The 20,624-nt window shown below is 46.7% G+C and overlaps 1 protein-coding gene across 1 annotated transcript in view; it reads right to left on the bottom strand.

Annotated features, from left to right (window-relative positions):
* LOC119172869 (eukaryotic translation initiation factor 4H) overlaps nt 1-19,753 on the bottom strand; it is a 38,281-nt gene extending 18,528 nt beyond the window's left edge. The window contains exons 1-5 of the mRNA XM_037424015.2: nt 19,596-19,753; nt 18,271-18,406; nt 15,219-15,267; nt 11,644-11,708; nt 8,697-8,796 (exon numbers count right to left, since the gene is read on the bottom strand). Of these exons, the coding sequence (XP_037279912.1) occupies nt 8,697-8,796; nt 11,644-11,708; nt 15,219-15,267; nt 18,271-18,406; nt 19,596-19,630 (385 nt within the window). The 5' untranslated portion in view covers nt 19,631-19,753. The remainder of the gene's footprint in view (nt 1-8,696; nt 8,797-11,643; nt 11,709-15,218; nt 15,268-18,270; nt 18,407-19,595) is intronic.
* Between the last annotated feature and the right edge of the window lie 871 nt (nt 19,754-20,624).

Genomic DNA, 20,624 nt, shown 5'->3' with positions numbered 1-20,624 from the left:
GATTCCATTTCGCTGTCCTCGTTCTCGGAGGAGCTCGCCTCGGCGTCCGCGTCTTCCCAGAGACGGTCATCTTCGGTGCCGTTCATGGAGTTCGAAATTCCCGTTACCTTGAAGCTTTTAGCAACTACTTCTACTGACATGGCACGCCACGCATTCAAAATCCATTCACACACCTGTTGGAGCGACGCCCGCTTCAGCCGTCCTGTAGGGGTCTTCTCGTGGACGCCTCCAGCCATCCATTCAGAGTAACATCGGCGAAATTCCACTTTGAATGGTCTGTTGACGCATACGTCGAGCGGCTGCAGCACACTCGTCAGGCCACCGGGAATGACGGCCAAGTCCGTACGAGTTGCGGCAACTCGGTTCTTGACGCGGTCGGTCAAGTGGCCCCTAAAGCTGTCCAAAACAAGGAGGGCTTTCCGTTGTAACAGCCCTCCAGGTCTGTTTGCCCAGACGGTCTTAATCCAGTCAACGACCAGTTCCTCGGACATCCAGCCCTTCTCTTGCGCACGTACGACGATTCCCTGAGGGAACTTCTCTTTTGGGAGAGTCTTCCTTTTAAATACGACGTACGGCGGAAGCCTCCTGCCGTCTGCCGTGATGCACAACATCACAGTGCACCTTTGGCGTTCTGCACCAGTCGTGCGCACAGACACACTTTTCGCACCTTTTAAATCCACTGTGGTGCTTTCCGGTGCATCGAACCACACAGGTGTCTGGTCCGCATTCCCAATTTGGGACAGGTCGTATTCATGCTCCCTCCTGAGAGCATTCACGAAGCGATGAAACTTAATGACGTGGTCTTCGTACTCGCGCGGCAGTTTTTGGCAAATCGTCGTTCGGCGCCGAATAGAAAGCTGGTTACGGTTCATAAACCGCGTAGCCCAGCCCCGACTTGCCTTGAATTGTGCCGGGGGTATTTCCATGTGGCGAGCGATGCTGAGGGCTTTGACGCGTATCATGTCAGTCGATACGGCGTAGCCGTCCCTTCGTGTGTCGACGACGTAGTTGACGAGCTCGCTTTCGAGTTGCGGGTACTTGCACTTTTTCCCGCGAAACGCCTTTCGGCTCCTGTTAGTAGCGGCGAGGGCATCTTTCTGATTCATCCAGTAACGCACGCGCTTCTCATCGACGTCGTACTTTCGTCCAGCTTCCCGCTTCCCGTGCTCCTCGGCATAGTCAATCACTTGCAGCTTAAATGCTGCAGTGAATGATCTCAGATGCCGGCCCATCGTCCGTCACGTGCGCTGGCTTCTGCAGGGTTCACTACAACCAACAAAGTGACACCGACGACACCGATCTGAAGTCGCGCTGCCAACGTATCGACACGATGCTAGGAACGATGCCAACAAAGAGGCCGCACAAGGCAAATATGGCGGCGCGCTGTCAACAGCGTGGTCGGCGGAAGTAGAATAAAAGCGGAAAAGCGTGCAGCGCCATCTGGCTGTAAATGAACTAACTACACTTTTCTGGCGGGACATTTTGAACTTTTGTTTTTTTTTTTTCGAAATATCCGCTTTCAAAGTTGGGGTGCGGCCCTTACACGAGGGCGGCCCTTACACGAGTATATACGGTACTCGAGATGAAGGTATCGCTGACCGCGGCGAGCACTGCACGCAGACTTCGGATGTTGCAAGCAAGGTTGCTCCCTTTCGAGGCATTTCTTCCCTGACAGAACGGCAGTAAGGTAAAAAAGAAAAAGGAGGCAGCATGAAGATTTGCGGTCAGTTACCAAACGGCAAACTTTTCTGACGCTGTTCTCCACACCTAAAACCGCCGACGATTAACGAAACAACGCCTTCGAATGCAAGAAGTCATAAACGCAAGAAGAAATAACATTTTCCCATTTGAAAGTTCACTGTGACGCTCCACTCGCCAACACCACAATGTGCCGCGAAAGTGTGCCGCCTTTGGGTAATGGCAGAGAACGATTGGTCAGTGATAAAGACTTCTGCACGGTTGCAGTGGTGCCTTAACAGATAAGCATATCTAGAGAGCGAAGGCGAGGTTGCTGCTGGCGAATAACGTGCCATTTTCACTCGTTGCCAACAATCTTAACACAGTCACCTGCAAATATCTGCTCAGCTGCGTGTGTTTGAACCCCGAGGTGTGACGACTGTACACGCATGTCATGTTGCCGTTCGCAGCAGCAGCATTGTGCGAGGCTGCTTGTGTGTTGTCGCTCGCAAAATGCGTGAAGGAAGAAGAGCGGTTGGCTGAGTGTCGTGTTGAATGATGAAGGCACGCACTCACCGCACCAGAGCACGATACGAGGTGGAGCATATGTGAACGCACGCATACATTAGACTGCAAACAGACCGGCATGCGACGGCAAAAGCCAAGTAAGCGACCCGCTGCACGCAACTAGCCAGGGATGATTGGTTGCGGTACTGTGCTTCAGTGGAACAGCGCGAGCTCATGGCAAACATGGTTTAATTCGCACGGGAGCCCACAGTGGGAGTCGCTTAAGGGAAGACGTCGGTCGAAAAGTTGCAGTTTTTTGAAAAACTTTCTTTTTGGGGGGGGGGGGGGGGGGGGTTGTACTGGCATCCTTGGACTACAGTGAAACCTTGTTAAACCGTAGTTGGCCGGAGCTTGGAAAAAGTACGTACTAAACGGTAGTACTGCTTAACCGAAATAGCATCAGGTCGCTCACTTACCTGTCAAAAAAAGAAACCTTCAGGGAGCGCAATGAAAGAACAAAAAACGTGCAGCAATTTATTAACTTCGCATGACAAAGTCTCTAATCTTCATTTGACGACGCAGCGGCCTAGCAACAACGACAGCGGCCTCAAACTCACTTATGCTGTGAGCCAGCTTTTCCGCCAGCCCCCTCTTCTCGGCAAATAGCCGCATGATGCTGACGCAATGCTCAGCTTAGGCCACTGTCAGACCTGGATCACCCGTGTTGTCGCTTTCCATGTCGTCCTCATCACTATCATTTAGCGAGACTTCGACAACCGAGGCAACAATGGCTTCGTCGGACATGTCCGGAGATCGTTTGTCTGCGTCTCTGAAGTCGGGGAAGGAAATGCCTTGCGTAACGCCCTGTCGCTCTAGCTCTTCAGCTAGCAGAGTTTTGCAAGCTTCGTCTACGATGTCCAAAGTCTGGTCGATGGTGTCACTGGCGTCATCTGCGTCGCCCGCACACACAATGAAGCCAGCACGTTTGAAGCGATTTTGAACTGTCGTTGCTTCAACCTGCTGCCACGAGTATTCGAGCAGGTGAATCGCGCCAATCAGGTCGATGGAGAATAATTTGCCACATTTTATGGCGAGAAAAAATCTGCACAGCAGATTCTTCTTGTAGAGCTGTTTTACAGCTCGAATGATGCCTAGGTCCAAGGGCTGTTGTGTTTGGTGGCAGAAACGCCAACTTCACAGCCGTCAAGTTGTCCAGGGCGACGTGCGCCGAAGCGTTGTCTAAAATAATAACAACTCTTCTGTTCTTAGCCGCAAAACGACGATCGATGGAAAACGACGCGAGAGCTGTACGGCACGGATGAACCAGAAAACACCTATGCACGGCGCCAAAGGAACAAAGAAAGCAAAGCAAGCGCACACCGTGTTTGTGTGTTTGTGCAAAGCGCCATCGCGTGGACACCACCAGGAGCCTAGCCAGCCGAGTGCTTCTTGTTGCAGAAAAATCCAAGAGATGGCGCTCACCGACACAGCCGCCATCATCATCAACACAAACAAGCGAGGCGTGTTTCGATCTCTGGAGCTTGCTGTTCTGTCGGGGCGCCCAGTGGGGGATGACATGCCGCGGCGAGTGCGCAACGAAAATTGGAAAGCTACTTATTAACCGATACATAAGCGATAAGCTGGTACGGCTTATGCGGATACAAAATGCATTATGTTCAATGGCCTCGGAGTCGGGGATTTGACTTCACTACTTTTAAAACGAAACTACTGTTTACGCGGGTACGGTTTAACGAGGTTTCTCTGTATAATCGTTTACTTCTGAAAATATCAAGCTGAAATTCGCACGATGTGGGAATTGAGGCCGCGCGCTGCCTTTGCGTGGGCTTTGCGGGCTCTTTCTCCATTCTCATGTCTGGACATGCCTCCCCTCCTCCGCTGTCTGCCGCGCTGGGGGAGCGGAGTGACGTTTAACCCCCTCGCCCGGTAGCGGATGTTGACTATGGCGCCGCGCGCGGAGTCTTCCGAGGGGTTTTCGCGCGCTGCGTCGGAAGCGAGAGAGACCTCTTCGGGGACGACATTGGGTAAGCACGCTTTTCTTTTCCATCCGTCAGCCCCATGTGGGGCTCGTTCGGGGGCTTCGCCAACAGCGCCTTGCACCCGCGGCGAACGCTTACCTTATGTCGCCCCCCCCCCCCCCCCCTTCCGAACGCTAGGCCGAAGGGTGTTACGGTGTCCTAGTGCGTGGCCTAGCTACGCCGGCCCGTCTCCCTCCGAAGCCAACGCGAGCGCCTTTGCCCTCGCTCGAGCAACTGGGCCTTGGTCCCGGTGTCTCCGTGGATCACCTTTACCGAGGAGATGTGCTCGTGGCACCCTGTGTAGTACTTTTATGCCTGTGGCGTGAGTAAGCCTATTTGGTTTCCCGCCGCACCTTTGCAATGGACTGTGCTGCGTTTGGTGTGCCACAGACATTAAGTGTTGCGACTTTGACCAGTATCGTGTTCTCGCCACGGCGACGGTTAACGCGTGCCCTGCGGCTCGCTAAGACCGGACCCACACTAGTGGCCGTACTCCTTCGGGATGCGTGTCACTACAACGAGAAATCATCTAAAAATGCTTCCAAGTAGGGAGCGGTAACGCGATAAATGCGCGAAAGCCGCCAAAAATTGCATAGTTCGCATTGTACTGTCGCGAAAAGGACGCGTTGGCCGCCATTTGCAATCGTGCACGCATGCTGCAAAAGGCCTTCCCCTTCACAATCTACCAACCAGTCTCGTATCTTCACGAAGAACGAACCAAAAACAAGAAAAACAAGGCCTGTGTTAAGCATTTTGAATATCGCGACAAGCAGCGCAAGGCCACCACGAGGAGGCGGTTCGCTCCGCCTCCTCCTCCTATCCTTCCGGCAAAAGAGCGAAGCCTCGGATGTCGCAATCGAGTTGTTCGGTGTTTCTCTGCAGTTTTGCGTCATGGCAAGCCCCGAGAAGCGCTGTCTAGATAATCGAAAGTTCAGAACTCGCCCCAAGTATCGAGAGAAACGGCGTCGGGCGCTTCCCAAAGCGACAGCGAATGCCGATGTCACTAGAGTTACTGTATATGCTACCTTTAGGTAGCAGAGTTGCGCAGCTGTTTTCCAGGTGCAGCTCGCTCCGCCTACAGGAGTTGAGCCCCCCTATTCGCCGAGCACCATCACATGGTCATAGGTGGTTCATTTGCACTGTGGAGAAGCCAACGCTACGCAGATTCCGGGCAGATCAAGCGTGGTTGACAACAGCTGTTGTCATTCTCGCCACGCTTCTTCGATAATGCAGCCATGCTGCCTGTTAGTCACGAGAAATGCGGCAGCAAATGCATTCTGTATTGAATTCTACTACGTAGAGCCCATGTGATTAGACACGGGTGCAGTGGGTGTTGCTATAGAAAGATTAGTGTTCAGTCGGAAGGAATACATGCTTGGCCATTGTCGTCTGCAGGATTTTCTCTTGGGGGAGCGCAAACCATTGTTGCATCGCGGTTGAAAGAGAGCGAGAGCACTGGTCTAGCTTGGGTGAGGGCAAGTGCTGTAAGTGCTGTTGTGGCCGTAACAGCACTTACGAGGCTGTAAGTGCTGTTGTGGCTTGAGGGGGACAAGTGCCCCTTTTCCACTTCTCTGCTGACGCCCATGCACTTGGCTTTTTTTTTAATCTGTCCACGGCACTGCAAAACTTGCTCTATTTGTATTAACCACCGATGCAGTAGTGATTATGTTATACATGCAGAGTTGGCCAGCGTGTGTCAGCTGCATACGTCGAAATTTGTCTGGCAGTTAAAATGCTAAAAATAAAGGAAAAATTTAAACTAGAACTATTTGAATCGGCAAGGTGTTGCTGCTAGTTCGTGAATTGAATGCAGCTTTGAAACCTTAAGTGAAAAGAATGTTGAACACGACAGAGTTGTTGAACAAAGATTTAGGTAGCAGGTAGCAATCGTGTTAGCCACAATTGTAATACGAGCGTTATACAAGAGCCGCATGTTACGCGGGCCTCGCACGGCCACTCTCGATCGCTATCCAGCTCGATTTAGTTGAAGACTACAAGGCTTCAGCTGGTTAACTCACACAGTTAAGGAATGCCCAACGCAATGAAAATATTTCATCCCTAACTCCCTCGATAGCGATCAAGAATGAAAAATAATTTTATACATGTAAATGGGAAAAACATCGCAAAAACAGCCGAAGGTAATGAGCGGCCTACCAGAAATATACATATGTATCACTGGTTCAATGAGCTGACGCACGCTTTTTCATTACTGCATACCAAAAACGTCAACATAAAATCAAGGCTTCCAGGCGTGATCAGAGCAACCGAGTTTTTCTTGTACTTTCATAATAAATAGAGAGAAAAGAAAGCAAAAAAAAAATAAAGCAACGCTAGTACTCTAGAGCGTCAGCACTGCTCCTACGCAGGTGGTGAGTGGCTTTCCCGCAAGACACTTGAACCCAAGATGGCGTACCTTGGCGCAACTCTGCTACAGAAAGGTAGCATATGCAGTAATTCTAGATGTCACCACCGACCGACGCCCCGACTTCTGATAGGCCTAATTGACACCGAACCCCACAAAGACAGTGGTTGTGAAATAGCCGCTGCCGTGGAACTCGTCAGTGCAACCCGAATGAAGAACGGATTCTCCGAGAGTGAACGTAGAGTAGTAGGTGCTGCTACTGCCAACATGCTGCTTTGCAAAATCGATGCGCTGACTGCCTTTGTGGCGGGTGCGCAATGCCCAACCTGCCGCGAACGGGAACTCTGCGTCCGAGGTAGCTGGAAAGCGCAAAGGGCTTTTGACATTCCTCGAACTGTGCTATGAAAATACTGATTGCCCTGAAGCTACACTTTCATTCACGCACGCGTCGAGACGTACTACTTCGGCCAGGGACCAAGGGACGACCATTCGTTTTGACAACGGCAGCTCGCGTGATAGCTTTGCTGTAAACGTTGAAGGCAGTTCTGGCAGCACGCGCTATAGGCACAGGCCATGACCATTTTTCACAATTCTGTGCGATTCTCAGTCTTTTGAGCATTCAGTGCAAGATGCTTTTCATTGTGCCCCAATTTGATTTTTAAAAAATGGTTTCCTAATAAATACCAACTTTTTAAACTTTCATGCTTCTTTTTTTCATTTTCATTTTTCTTGACAATTTCGCACTTTCCGGGCAGCCTTTTAGACACTTATACTTATTGTACAATAACGAAACTTGGCACGCATATTCTTCAACACATACAGAATGCAAGTACCTACTTGAAATTGCAATGCCTATCAGAACTAGTTCTGAAAATAACAGGTTATTGTTTCAAGGGAGATTGAAAATAATTAGTGATTCAATACGATTTTTTTTCCTTGGTTTCAATATTTCTGTGACATATCTGGATAGATATTTGCACTTTACAATCTACCAAGAGCCAAATAAGATCAGAGACAATGCTTTCACTGAAAGTTAAGTACATGAAAGAGTACCCACAAAACATGTAACTTTTTGCTATTGTGCATGGCGTAACTCAATAACAATAGCAGCTACACAAAAAAATGATTGCATATTTGAAATCTCCATGAAAAACTGTAACAACAACAAAATTTACAAGAGTCTACGGCTAGAAATAAAACAAAAGTTCTCCCCTTAACACGTAAAAAGGCCTAACCTGTCACTGGAGGGGTTGCTTGCACTCTTTAATGGAAATACACACACACAAAAGCCCAATTGAGTCCCTAAGTGTACGATTCAGGGGCAAGTCCATACACAACGTACTACTGATATAACGACCACTTATCAAGGCACTTTCGGGTACGTTATACACAGGTTCGACTGTATAACCTAGCAAAAGTATAAATAAAGAAACATACAATACACCAAACTAGACTGCTGTGTGATAATTTTAAAAAGTTACCATGCTTACAATATAAAAAATTAACAATTTAGTTGCAGAGCATGTTGCAAGAGAACTGAAAAGTCTTTTTCACAGAACACTTTCTTGCACCAGGGTGATGGAGGTAGCATTACAGCATGAGCCTAAGTAATTTATCCCTTTTCTGAAGAAAATGTTTGTGAGAAACATTGCTCCTAAAACCAATACGAGGAATTGAGGCAATTTCACCGATGAGTGTTTTCGAGCTTGCACGTTCTAAAAATGTGAAAAGCACAAGTGGGCAAGAGTACCTCCACTGAAACTCGTAAGGCAATGCTAAATGTTGCAAAATTCCTGTCTGGTGCCACTCGTGCTGTGATACACTAACTGCTACCACATAATTCTGAATACCTTAAGGAATATACAAAAGGGATTGAATTGTGAAACTGCAGGACGGCAAACGAGAAACATGGGAAAAGAACATGGGAGACCTGTGGGTCAGCAGTCGAGTACCTTAGCCACCAGACCAGCACGGCGGGGCAAATGAAGTGTTCACTGAAGACACGGAGCAGTAGAAAGGAACTCGGCGAATCTCATCTGTTCCTTCTTGGTGCATTGAAAACGGTGAATGAAATTGTAAAACAAACACTGAGTAGTAAACAGCCATATGCTTACCTCCTCCACCTGGTCCACCTCGCCTGTTGCCAAAGCCTCCACCCCGATCACTCCGCCGACCCTCAGCGATATCCACTCGCAGTGATCGGCCCTGAAGATCCTGCATATACAAGCCAAGGTATTTCACTGTACAGGTAATTCTGTATACTTCAAATTTGCTAGTGAACTTATGCTGTTGTGATTACTACAGCTGCTTTAAGAAATCCAGACAGAAGGAATACAACTTGGTTGATTAAGCACAAATAAAACAAGCCCAATACGAAGTAGACGAAAACGGGCACTAGGCCCCAAAAGCTGCATTTATTATCTTTTCTGAGCTGAAACAACCAAGTTACAATGCAAGGCCAACTCAACTATCACTGCAATCAGTTCTACTGGAGCTTGCATGAGACTGGCATAAGAAAGACAAGAAAGCAGATAGCAGTACATTCAGTTTTTTTTTTTTTTAGCCCTTTCTACTTAAAAATGAAAAATTGATGAACACGAGGTGCTGCTGGAGCCAACGTTTTCGACAAGCGAACTTGCTTATTTCAAGGATGCAGTCTTAAAGAAGACAATTGCAGCCTTGAGGTCGACAATTCCGTTTTTCGAAATGTCAACTCCAGTGACACTCCATGTTCACAAACTTTTTATTTCCAAACTTTCATCTTACCCTGAACTTCTTTTTCCACAAATACCACTTGACGAGAAATCACAAATGACTGTACAGTAAACCTTATTCTAAATTAACCCATAATAAACCACTAATACATTATTTCCGCACATTTTACAAGCAAAGCACAGCAAAGGTACACAGAACTGCCAGTGAATTATTCCTGATAAAGGTTTTCCAGCGAGAAATGCTTGCGAAGCCTGAAGGTCAGTATTTTCTACAGTGGTCATGGAGAGAATGCAGTAGTGACACTTAACAACAGTTTGGCTGCATGGGTCCATGCTTGCAGACTGTTTGGCTGGCTGCCTAGCATTGTAGCGATGCTTTCCCGTGCCCTAATAAGCCAACAGCAGAACTTCCATTCACTATAACATACGTGACAATCACAAGACCTGAACAAATGCGCCACACAGGACGTTACTTGTGAGACGACACGTTGCTGGCGACTCTGGTTCTGGTAGCAGTGATGCTGGCACAATAGTGAGACAGGGGAAGCAGCATCCCATATATTACTGACCCCACAGTGACACTGGCAAAATATCTATGCTTATGCAATATGCCACACAGAACCTTTCCCTTTTATTCGAACTTTGGCGCTGCTATGACATCATATGTGAAGTTTCCTTTCACGTCGCATGACTCCCGCATGTGACGGCCACCGGAAGCTCCGTTGTTGCTCTTTAGGGTACAGTAACACACATCAGAATAACAGCAGAATGAAACTGCATAACATATTTATTTTTAGGACGTTGGAGTCAAGCATTGCATAATTAACCGCGACACTGTTTTGTCAAGAAACTAGCAATTCCACCACTGCATAGTCACTCAAGAAATCAAGAATATCATAGTTCATCAGAGTATGGCATGTTGTGATAAATGATAAAGAAATGCTTGATGATAAAGAACTGCTTGAATGTGTTTGCAATGAAAATATTTTTTTCAAGAGGGTCTACTACTTTTGTCTTGTCAAAAAAATTGACTTTGCATTAGAGTAGCATGTGCACTGATCTTTATTTTTGAATCCATAAATGTGAAACTGCATTACATCCCAGTATCCTTTGAACCATACAGGCAAATTCTACTACCGTAAAAACCAGAAAATAGGTCAGACCGGAATATTGGCCGACTTCTCAACTGCTAACTACTGCAAATCAAAAGAAAAGAAAGAGTATAAGAACAGCCAAAGCAGCAGAAGGGGCCTTTAGTAGAAAAGAAAAAAAAGAATGCAATTTCAAATGATGCACATTTAAAATTCCATTTCTTTGCATGTGTGCACATGTACGTTCAGACTGGCAGAAAGCCAAAAAAGATAGGCTCTCAAACGTCACAACTGTATTGAATATTTTCATTCAAATGCACTTTGAGGTCACTGGTAGCAACCACGACACGAGCGCGACTATTTGATGACCTCTGCGACTTTTGTGTTCAGCTACAGATATGTTGCTGCGTAGCAAGCACCCCAAATATTTTTTTCTGATCGCTACCTGTCACGATGCGATCCTTCAGCGTCCGCCAGAGAAAATGCTTTTGTGGAGCACTAGATCTGCCCGCTGATCATAGCCATTCATGTCTGCTGCTGTAATCTGAGCTGCTGTCATCACAGGAAGCAACAAGGAAAGAGGCAGCGAGAACATCCCGTGCAAAAATAAACTTTCATTTTGTGACACACGGCTCTTCCTCGCATTCATGTGGCCAAGAATGTCAAAGCCTTTTTCACACACATCAGACAAGATTTGTTCACTCCTACGCAAACTAGATCGCTGTTTTCTTTAATGCTACGGTAAACTGTCATTGGGCACCAGTTGAGAACCAGAAAAAAAAAAAAAGTCCCTTAGAGCCCTGATAGATTCACAGGACAACAAAAACTTAAAATGAGAACACTCATGGCACACGGCTGAAAGTAAACAATGCGATGGCGATGGTAGGCGGCTGACTTCAGTTGCCCATAGTGGCCAGGCTCAAGAATTTTTTTTTCCAATGACCCGTATCTAAGACGGGGGATCACTTTTAATGTGTTCTTTTTCATTTTTTTTTTTAATTCTACCTATGTACAAGTTTTTATGGTAAGTAAAGCAGCAGCATGCCAACACGCTTCTTCTATGCTTTTTGTGGTTCAACCCACTGGACAATCCAATTAATTTGCTATTTATCTTTGTGATAAATGAACAATAGTTAACTGTGTTCCAAAACTGTTCCACAGCAATAATTCCTTTGTGACAAATTAACAATAGTTAACTGTATTACAATACCATTACACAGCAATAATGAAGGTGATCAGATAACTGCTCTACTCACAGCTGAGTCAAAATCCAATGCCTCTTTCAGGGATTCAAGGTCAAAGAACTCCACATAGCAATAGCCTAGAAAAAAGAAGTCAAGTAACTCGAAAGCCCGAAATGTAACGTGACACTTTAGCAGGAGCAATAACCAATAATCCAAAAAGTCAAAAGCTAAGAGTCAAGCTCAGCAGTAAGCACTAGAACAACGATGACTAATGTGACTACAACACGCTCGCAATAAGTAAAGAGTTACTCTGTTAAAGAACCTTGCCATAGTTCATAATTTAGTGCATAAAAATGAATCCTGATTATAACGACAGACATATTACAAAGGACACTTTTTTTACTACACGAGAAAAGTGTCCTTTGGAATTTGTTCTCTGTTGTCAAAGCAACAATTCAGCCCCAGGTACAATTGCAAAGAGATTGCTGTGGCAGCGAAGGATAAACTGTGAAGGCAAGGCACACACAAATAAGAAAGTACCTGATAAGTCAACTAATCATTTGTGTGTGGCAGGGCACATGTTCCGCGCGCTATGGACACCAGGCCTCTTGTTCATGATTTATTGTTAGGATGCTCCTTAGAATTTCCTACACATGCAGTAATGTGCAGACTTCTCAACTTGATTGACATCTACCAGCTTTGTAATAAAGAACAAATATAATGCTACTTCATGCTAGCAATAGCTCCAAGGTGGTAGCAGAGGACAACAGTTCCTGAACCACCGCAAAGAAACCAGCAGAATGGCAAGGGCCTGCAAGCACGTAAGCTTCGGAGTGGGATGACTTCTTAGCAGGGTGGTACTGGCAACTCGCCTGGCCAGGGCAGGTTTGGTGAACCAAGCCACCTCTTTCAAGGCTCGTTCACACCAAAGGCGGAGAGGCCAAGCAGAAAAAGCCTCGTCTTCGTTCTATATCTGTTCGAGACAAGGCGGCTGATGCAGGTGGAAAATAAGGCGGCTAGCTGGATCGCTTGGGGACCAAGTGGTCTTACCTGCCAAAGGTTTCTGTTTTGCTGCAGCCAATCATAACAGCACTCTTGTTGTTGCTAATGGACGTTGCTCATTGCTGCAAGGTGGGATACATTGGCGGCGCCAGTTTTCAAGAGCTTCCAGTTGTTCTTGACATGCCACTAACCTTAGAACATCAAGTATACGGTCTTCCTAGTCCAAGCTGACCACATTTGACAGGCACCCATGTGCGAAACATCTGAGACAAGGAAATGGCATGAGAACTGTGCAGGTAGCTCAGGTTCAGTGGTACTCTGATGGCGTAGTGCACAATCAGCGCCACGCCACGGCAGCACGTACACAAGTGCGTGAAATGCCCCACCTACGTGGTGGAGCAGGCAGCCAGGCAAGCTGTGCCATCCGAGCAGGAAAGCACACTTGCCAACTCAAATATCTGCTTCACCACTAAGGCCACTCTGCTTTTGCAGTGAATGAGCCTTTAAATGGGGCATTGGCAGCTTTCCACAGCCACTACACTGGAAAACCCTTTTCTTGGGGCACTTATAAGCTGCTTGAAGTTCAATGTATCTGAGTCCTTGCTATGCTTTGTAGATGCAACCATTCATTCATGCTATGTATTATCATTGCAGCATTATATTATTGAAATCGTTCAATGTAATGGATTTCTCAATGTACACAGCTTTGATAAACAAGTTTGACAATATAGTAGTATGGCAGGTACAAGCTACAACATCGTGGTGCTCTGTTTGCCTACGTGTTATTTTTTTTATTGTGTACCATTTTTCTATTGCCCTATTAACACCATACGAACCCTTTGAAGGTACCAGAGTGAATGTTTTCAGATCCCATTCTCACCACCTCTCCACTGCCCACCTCTTGTTAGGTACAGTAATTGAATTGAAGTTTATTTCTTTCTGATACAGAAAGAGGAGTAAGAGCTAAAGGCCGTATTGCCTGACAGAGGCTCCTACTCCCATGCGCATTCGGCATGCGTGTACATGTTTGCATGCGATGCAAGTATACAAACAATAGAGCAACCAGAAAAATCAAAACATGCATGTACATAATTGTCACTGCAAATAAAGCATTACAGATAGACATCATACATGAAAACTCTTCATGAAAACAAACATATCATACAGACACTCCAAGATTATATACCTATACACATCAAATTGTGAACTTTCAAATTGTAGCACAAACTGTATATGCGGTACACGTAGAAAATTAGACAGATATATTTTATTGATAAGTTATCGTGGAATGTAACAGGAAGTTCTTTATAAATTTTTTAAAGCGGGGTGCATGAAAACCTATAAGATGTTCAACAATGTTCAATAGCCGGGGTACTTGATACTCAAGGTCATGACGCCCGTAGTTAGTTCGCATAAGTGGTGGCATTCTCGTTTGATGGCGTAATTGATATCGAGGGGGAGAAACGGGCAAGCTAATTCAATCTCGGTTAAATCGAAATTTTGATTCATATAAAGAATCTGAGTAATCCTGTCATATTCAATGCAAATTCTACCGGATTATTTGAATAGCCCGTGAGGCTCCATCCGGATAATTCGAAATTTCCCGCCAGCAACAACGTACGAGAGCTGCCTCCTGGTAACCCATACCTTGGAGGTCGCGTAGTTGGTTGAGCGACAAAGGCATGCTCAGTTTTTCCACTAACTTTCTGGCCAGCAGCCAGAGTCACCTAGCCGGCCAAAGTGTATTCCTTTTTTTTTTGTTGTTGTTGTTGTTTCCACCCCCCCTCCACCCCCCTGCAGAATCTCCGAGCCAACGTTCGACATGGTTTGACTTAAATTTCGTTTCCTGTCAGTACCTAAAACCAGCTGGTTTTCATTTCTGGTTTTTCATGCGGGCCACGCTACACGGACTCAGCTTCGCGGAGCATTCAAATATTGAGGCAGATATCCTAACATTGTACGCTGAGGTGCACGACGAAATCGTCAACAGAGGGCTAGTCGGCGATGATGACAACAGTGACGATAACAAACAAGCCCGGTTGCCCACTTTAGCGGCTGTTGTCGATACCATGAAGACTTTCCGAAGCTTTGTCAAGCGCAGTAGTGGTGATAGTGAAAAGCCTCGTGTTGCGAGCAGGCTTGAGAACATGAATCCAGCATCACTGATTATTCCAAGGAACTGTTTTTTCTCACATGGAATATGACTGCGATTTCATTTTGTAGTGCGTTTTTTCTTGCTTTTTTTTTTCTTCATTTTGGTTCATTCCAAAATTCGCTTATTTATAAGAATTTTCGAGGTCTAGCAGCTTTCAAATCATCGAGGTTTTACTGTAGTTTTTATCAGCCAATGAACTCCCTTCTCAGCCGAGGAATCAACCCCACAGCCTTTCGCCAATTGCAGAGGTCCATCAACACAACTCACTGCAACTGTTACTGTGCTTTTCAAACTGTAACGCTCACAGAGCTAGTCCCCTCAATGCTAAGCGCATGTTCAGAATGTTTGGCTTTAAAGACTAAAGCATAAATGTGCCCACATTTTTTTTAGAACGAAGAAATACTACACAAGCGTTATTGCCTCTGCCGGAATGATAACGCAGCACGATACAAAGCTGTCACTAGTTTAGCTAGCCAAAAGCGTGTCACACCTTTGAATTTGTCAGTCTCCTTGTCTCTCACAAGGCGGGTGCTCTTGATCTGCAAGAAGATGCACAAGCCTTATTACAAGGGCGAAACAGCACATGTTGCCACTGCACAATGAAGTCGTGAAATAAACATTAATTTCAACAGTCAAATCTTTTTGTTTTGAACACCACGAAAGTACATGGGAGCACAGGGCTTTCTCAGAAAGATAGGTTCTACCCTGCCTGTAGTTCAATCGTAGCTATTCTTTCAATGTGGCTGGTGATAGGCCATGCCAGAACATGTATCATAGTGTACTACAGCATGCCTAACTGACAGAACCGTAACTATGTAAACACATATGGCTCTCATTATTCACAAGGTAAAAAAAAATGAAACCATGCTTTTGCATATTCGTCGATGCAACCAGCGCAACACGAGGTCAGAGGGAGTTGCGAATACATGGGTGTGTCGTCGTACCTTTTTCTGTCTTTGTATTGCGCTCGTTGCATGGTGTACTGCGTCTTTTCCTCCCATGTCCATGTTTACAAAGCGCAGTTTTGAAGACGACTCAACTCCAACTAGACCACTTTCCAGCCCTTCCGAAGAAATGCTCCCCAACGCATGTCTCTTAGAGCTGTATGTATGTATACGTAAAAGCCACAAATAAAAAGAATTCGGAAGAAATTTTCGAAGAGTGCAATCAGGAATGCAAACCTGCAACCCCTCACTCCACAGTGCGCTGCCTTAGACAATTACACCATTTGTTCTCCAGGATACTAATGGTCAAATACAAATGCATGCGCCATTGGGTAAAACACGCCGGATGCCACACGCAGCGAAAATTTGAGTATGCGAGACGTGGGCTATGTTACACTCCATTTGGCATAGTGTTTCTGGCCACCCACGCTAGTTTTTGCTTTTTAAGTTGTAGCAGCGCGCCACTCATGGCCAGGGTAAAGAAGAGTGCCAAATGGCTCACAGTGGCGCAAGCTTGTGGGAACACTATGGCTCTTGTAGGCTTATGGCACAGTAGAGAAGAAACGAGATGGCTGAACCAGAATCACAGTATATATGTCACATTGTGCCCAGAATTGACACCAGCAGAAAATGTGCCAATGCCATCTTTATTTTAATCTCTAGGGGTCACAACCTCTCCAGCTTCATTTGCAACCCAAAGAGGGGTGCTACAGGATCTTGGCACAGCGTGAGCACAAAATTCCGAGAGTGGCTAACATTCTTTGCATACACCCCTCGCAAATTTCTTGGATTCCCTGGCTCCCAGGGTCACACATTATAAAGCACTCTAGTGTTTCGCCAGAGTTCGGATGTGCACATCAGACTTGTACTTTGACATACAGTGTGTGGTTGCCAGTGCGCACATGCTAACCTCTTGAGAGGGAGCTTTCACCAAAGTTTGTGCTGAACCTATAGAACGCACTAAGGCAACTTTTCTCGCTGCAGAGGCTGTGTTTACAGAAAGAGTGGGCTACTAGGTAGGAGAGCGAGAGTACGGGCTCGAAGTAACAACTGTGACAGTTCGTGCTCATCCTGTCTTTACCTGGTGTCTTTTTTGTGCCTTCTTGTTTGAGTTTGAATAGCATGCTGCAAGTGTGAAGATGTGACAGCTGTTAGTGTGCACTCGTCCAGTGTGTGTTTTTTTCCTGCGCCCTTGTGCTCGAGCAGCACACAGAAAGTTTTTAGCTGCTTGCCATTCTTCCTATGACAATTCAATTCTTTGCTATCGCATTCACTGCTTTGCAATTGAGGCGGAACTGCGATTTTTTCTAAATGCACATGCCTGTCTCTTTAAGACATCTACCCAGCAACTTGGTCACCCTTCACTGTTGTTATGTATGGATGAACTCTGTGTAGCATAAATGCGTGTGCATGTGAACTTTCGTGAAATTTGGAGATGTTTGTATGGGCGTCCCAGGAAGAGAAGGATGGTGACAAGAAGCCGAGCCAGCACTAGGTGGCACGTGCAGCGGTGGCACAAGAGGAAAAAGAAGAGAGGCGCATGAGGAACGCGCGGAGAGCCGATCCAGACCTAGCCGATGGACACGCCGGATCAGGGCGCCGTCCTTGGAGGTTTTCTTGAACGTGCTAACAGAGGGCCTGGTGCTCGCCTGGTGGTCCTGAACATTGGGACACGCCTAACCAGGGCGCTGTCCATGGAGCTCCTCCTGCCTGTTCCCTGGGGATCAAGGTCCAGGAGCAGAGGTACCTGTCTGGGGCTATTGACACCGGGTGTAGTTCCTGCTACGTCGGCGTGCGCGACAGGGACGACGGGTTCCGGATCGTCCTTGCCACCTGGTACTGCTGAAAACCGTCTACAAACGTGAGGCCTGACCGAGGCCTTGTAGCTGCTGAGACCGCACGTGGGACGTGCCACCTGCGCGTCTGAGCTCACTACGAACAAGGGTCACCGCAGTGCGTGGACTGTCACTTCCTTGGGACGCTGGTTCAACCAACTGTGAGCTATCGTGTTGCTACGTAGATTGGACAGTAGCCACTCTGACTTTAGGTAGTTTAAGTGTGTTCTTCTATGCTTGTCATCGTGATATTCGATCGAGTCCCTTGTTGTTATAAATGCTGTTCAAGAACTCCTCCTACGTCATCTCGTATTGTTCGTTTCATTGACCACGCATGGGCAAACGTGACAAATCACCCGTCATTACAACTGCAAATAACGGTTATTTGCACAAATGCAATGCAGTACACATAGAGCCAGGCTATTCATACAGGTGCGTGCCTTAATGCGATTCACCCAGCAGAACACACTATTGATTCAGATCAAGGATAAATCAAAAGTGTCATGTGGCTTAGCAGCATGAAATCACAAGGCAAGAAAAGGCCACAGTCAACTGGCAATTAGTGACACAATCCCACTCTACCACATCACACTACCTGTGGGTAGAGATTTTATCATGTGAATCCACCTTTTGCAAGAGCAGCTCTAAGGATAAGTTTGCGATGACTTTACAGCTATGTTCGCCAATACTGTGATGCTAAACACAACAGAAACAGCGCACCTCAAAGCAGTGAAAACATCAATGTGTTCCAATGCCTTCTCACCCTGATGCCCTGGAAGATTTCATCGATGTCGCTCTGCACAACGCCATCTGGGAGGTTCCCTACGAATGCTGTGAAAGGGGGCTCTGTGGGCATTGGTCTAGACGGCTTGCCATAGTGATCTCGATGGCCTCCAAATCTATAAAACGCACACAGGTTGTTTCTTCAGCAACACTTCATTTTAAATGCAAAAGCTTTTACAGAGCCACAATTCTTATCACACAAACTCTTGGCATCAGTGCATATGAACACTTAACCATACCACTTTCGTAAAGAGTGAAACAGTGCGCTCAACACGCAACGTACAAGTTAGCTAATTTGATTGTTGATGGGTACTTGGCTGTAGATTGAACACGAATGGGTTGAATGGAATACGTAAGGCTGTTCTTTTACAACGACATTATCACACTGCAAACACTTTATCACCCGTATCACAGCGCTCGCGCCTGCATTGGGCGTCAACAAGCGGTCACGTATCAAGCACGTTCAAAGATCGCCGAACACTCGCCCGCTTGACATGTAGGCGGCATCGAATATTTTGCTCCCTGACAATTTTTCGATTTCCGTCCAGCAGATCTGGCGCCGCTCGGTGAAAGTTGCACGGCTGCGCTGCGTCTCACGCCGCTCCGCGCGACAGGACGCGAGTTCAACTTCTCTGCATCCAGTACTGTCACAGAGTTGCAACGGATGCGTTGACGGCCTTTTGAAACGACACAGCGTTCGACACACTGCCATACTTTTCTGGCAATGGGCCATCGTAGAGGCAGCGTGGTAGACCGAGTAATGCAGCCGGCGCGAAGATGCTGCATGGTGGAGTAGCCGTTTGTGCATTCCGGAACACGACGCAGCGAGAGCGCCTCAGAACGCTCGCGAGTCGAAACCGCTGTGGCTCTAGCCCGGGCAGGTGAAGTGAAACGTAACGTTTACATCATCGGCACGCGCTTTTATTCATTATTATTTTCATCCAGCGGTGATCACGACTCGCCTCTTCCAAAAAGAGAGCGAGCCTCAAGCACCTCGTTTGCTAGCTTGTCAGCCGGTCACAAGAACGTCGCTAAATCACTACGCTCATGCGCGAAAGGCGGACAGCATTCGGAGTTGACACGCTGTTATACGAACACGAAGTGCGTTTAAGCCAAACGTGTTGCCGTGGAGGGGGGAGCTTTTCTCCACGCTAATGCCGCATGCACCGATATTCGTTGCTCGAAACCCGTCGTACGCTGCACATCCGTATATTTCCGAATTTTCGGGAGACCACGGTGTCACACCGCTGCGATGACGTCGCTAAATCAACCGTGATTACACAAAAACAGCGATTTATTGCTTACCTAGATCCGAAGTCCCCATCATACCTGTCCGCCATGATACAATACAAAAGCCGCTGGCCAAGTATTTTACATAACTCAGTTTTTAAATATGCGAAGTAACGCGATTGCTTAGTTTTTAGAAAATATTTATTAAAGTGCACTTTGACTTGTTGAATTCAATAAACTATATTTGGCTTTACCAACCACGTGCACCGGGCGACATAAGTGGCGCCGCCCACCTAAGCAACGCCTCCTTTAGAAAGATGCCTGAGGAATAGCTCGTGCTCCCAGCAAAGTTGGCCTGCCTTCAGTTTTAAACAAGCTCCGCGCCGTGGCGCTCGCAACCGACACTATCAGGTCGGTCGGAGGGGTTGTTCGGGCTGTCAAGATGGATGGACGTGTTTTTTGAGCGCTCCGGATCGACTGCGCAGATAAGTGTTTTTGCATGTTTTGAGCTTGTCTTTATAATTATAAGGCAGCGGTTGAAATCTTCGTATCACTTATTTTATGGTACGGCTTTTTCGGGGGCCAGTCACCAGGTATTTATTAGTTAGTGCGGGTGTGTGTGTGTTTGAATTTTTTGTTGTTGTTTTTTTTTTTCTTTTGCCATCCCGTGGGGGTGGTGCGCGTACATTGAACACGCAAATTTTTGTAGTAGAGATTATACTTTTTTTTTCTCGTAGTGCAGGGCTCGAGTTTAGTAATTGTCGAGTATAGGGACAATTGGTGTCAGAAAGTCATGGTTAAAAAGACTGTGAAGTGTTCAGGATGTGGAGTGGGTTTGAAAGTGGACCCAAGCGTAGAAGCGGATGGAGAAGAGGCTGGCGCGAAGTGTAGGCAATGTGAGGTCGAGGAAAAAATGGAGAAAATGAGGGTTGCCCAGAGTGAACTGCTGATGAGAATCGCCAAGCTCGAGACTGAGTTGGCGACAGAGCAAGAGAAAACGAGGGCAATGGGAGAAAGACTGAAGTCCGCTAAAGAAGCGCTAGCGAAGCTGAACAAAGAAGTGACCTACCGAGAGAACAGTAGGGAACCGGCAACCAGAACGGT

The sequence above is a fragment of the Rhipicephalus microplus genome, chromosome 3 (genome assembly GCF_043290135.1).
Source record: "Rhipicephalus microplus isolate Deutch F79 chromosome 3, USDA_Rmic, whole genome shotgun sequence".
Taxonomy (NCBI): domain Eukaryota; kingdom Metazoa; phylum Arthropoda; class Arachnida; order Ixodida; family Ixodidae; genus Rhipicephalus; species Rhipicephalus microplus.
This window is presented reverse-complemented; position numbering and strand designations above follow the sequence as displayed.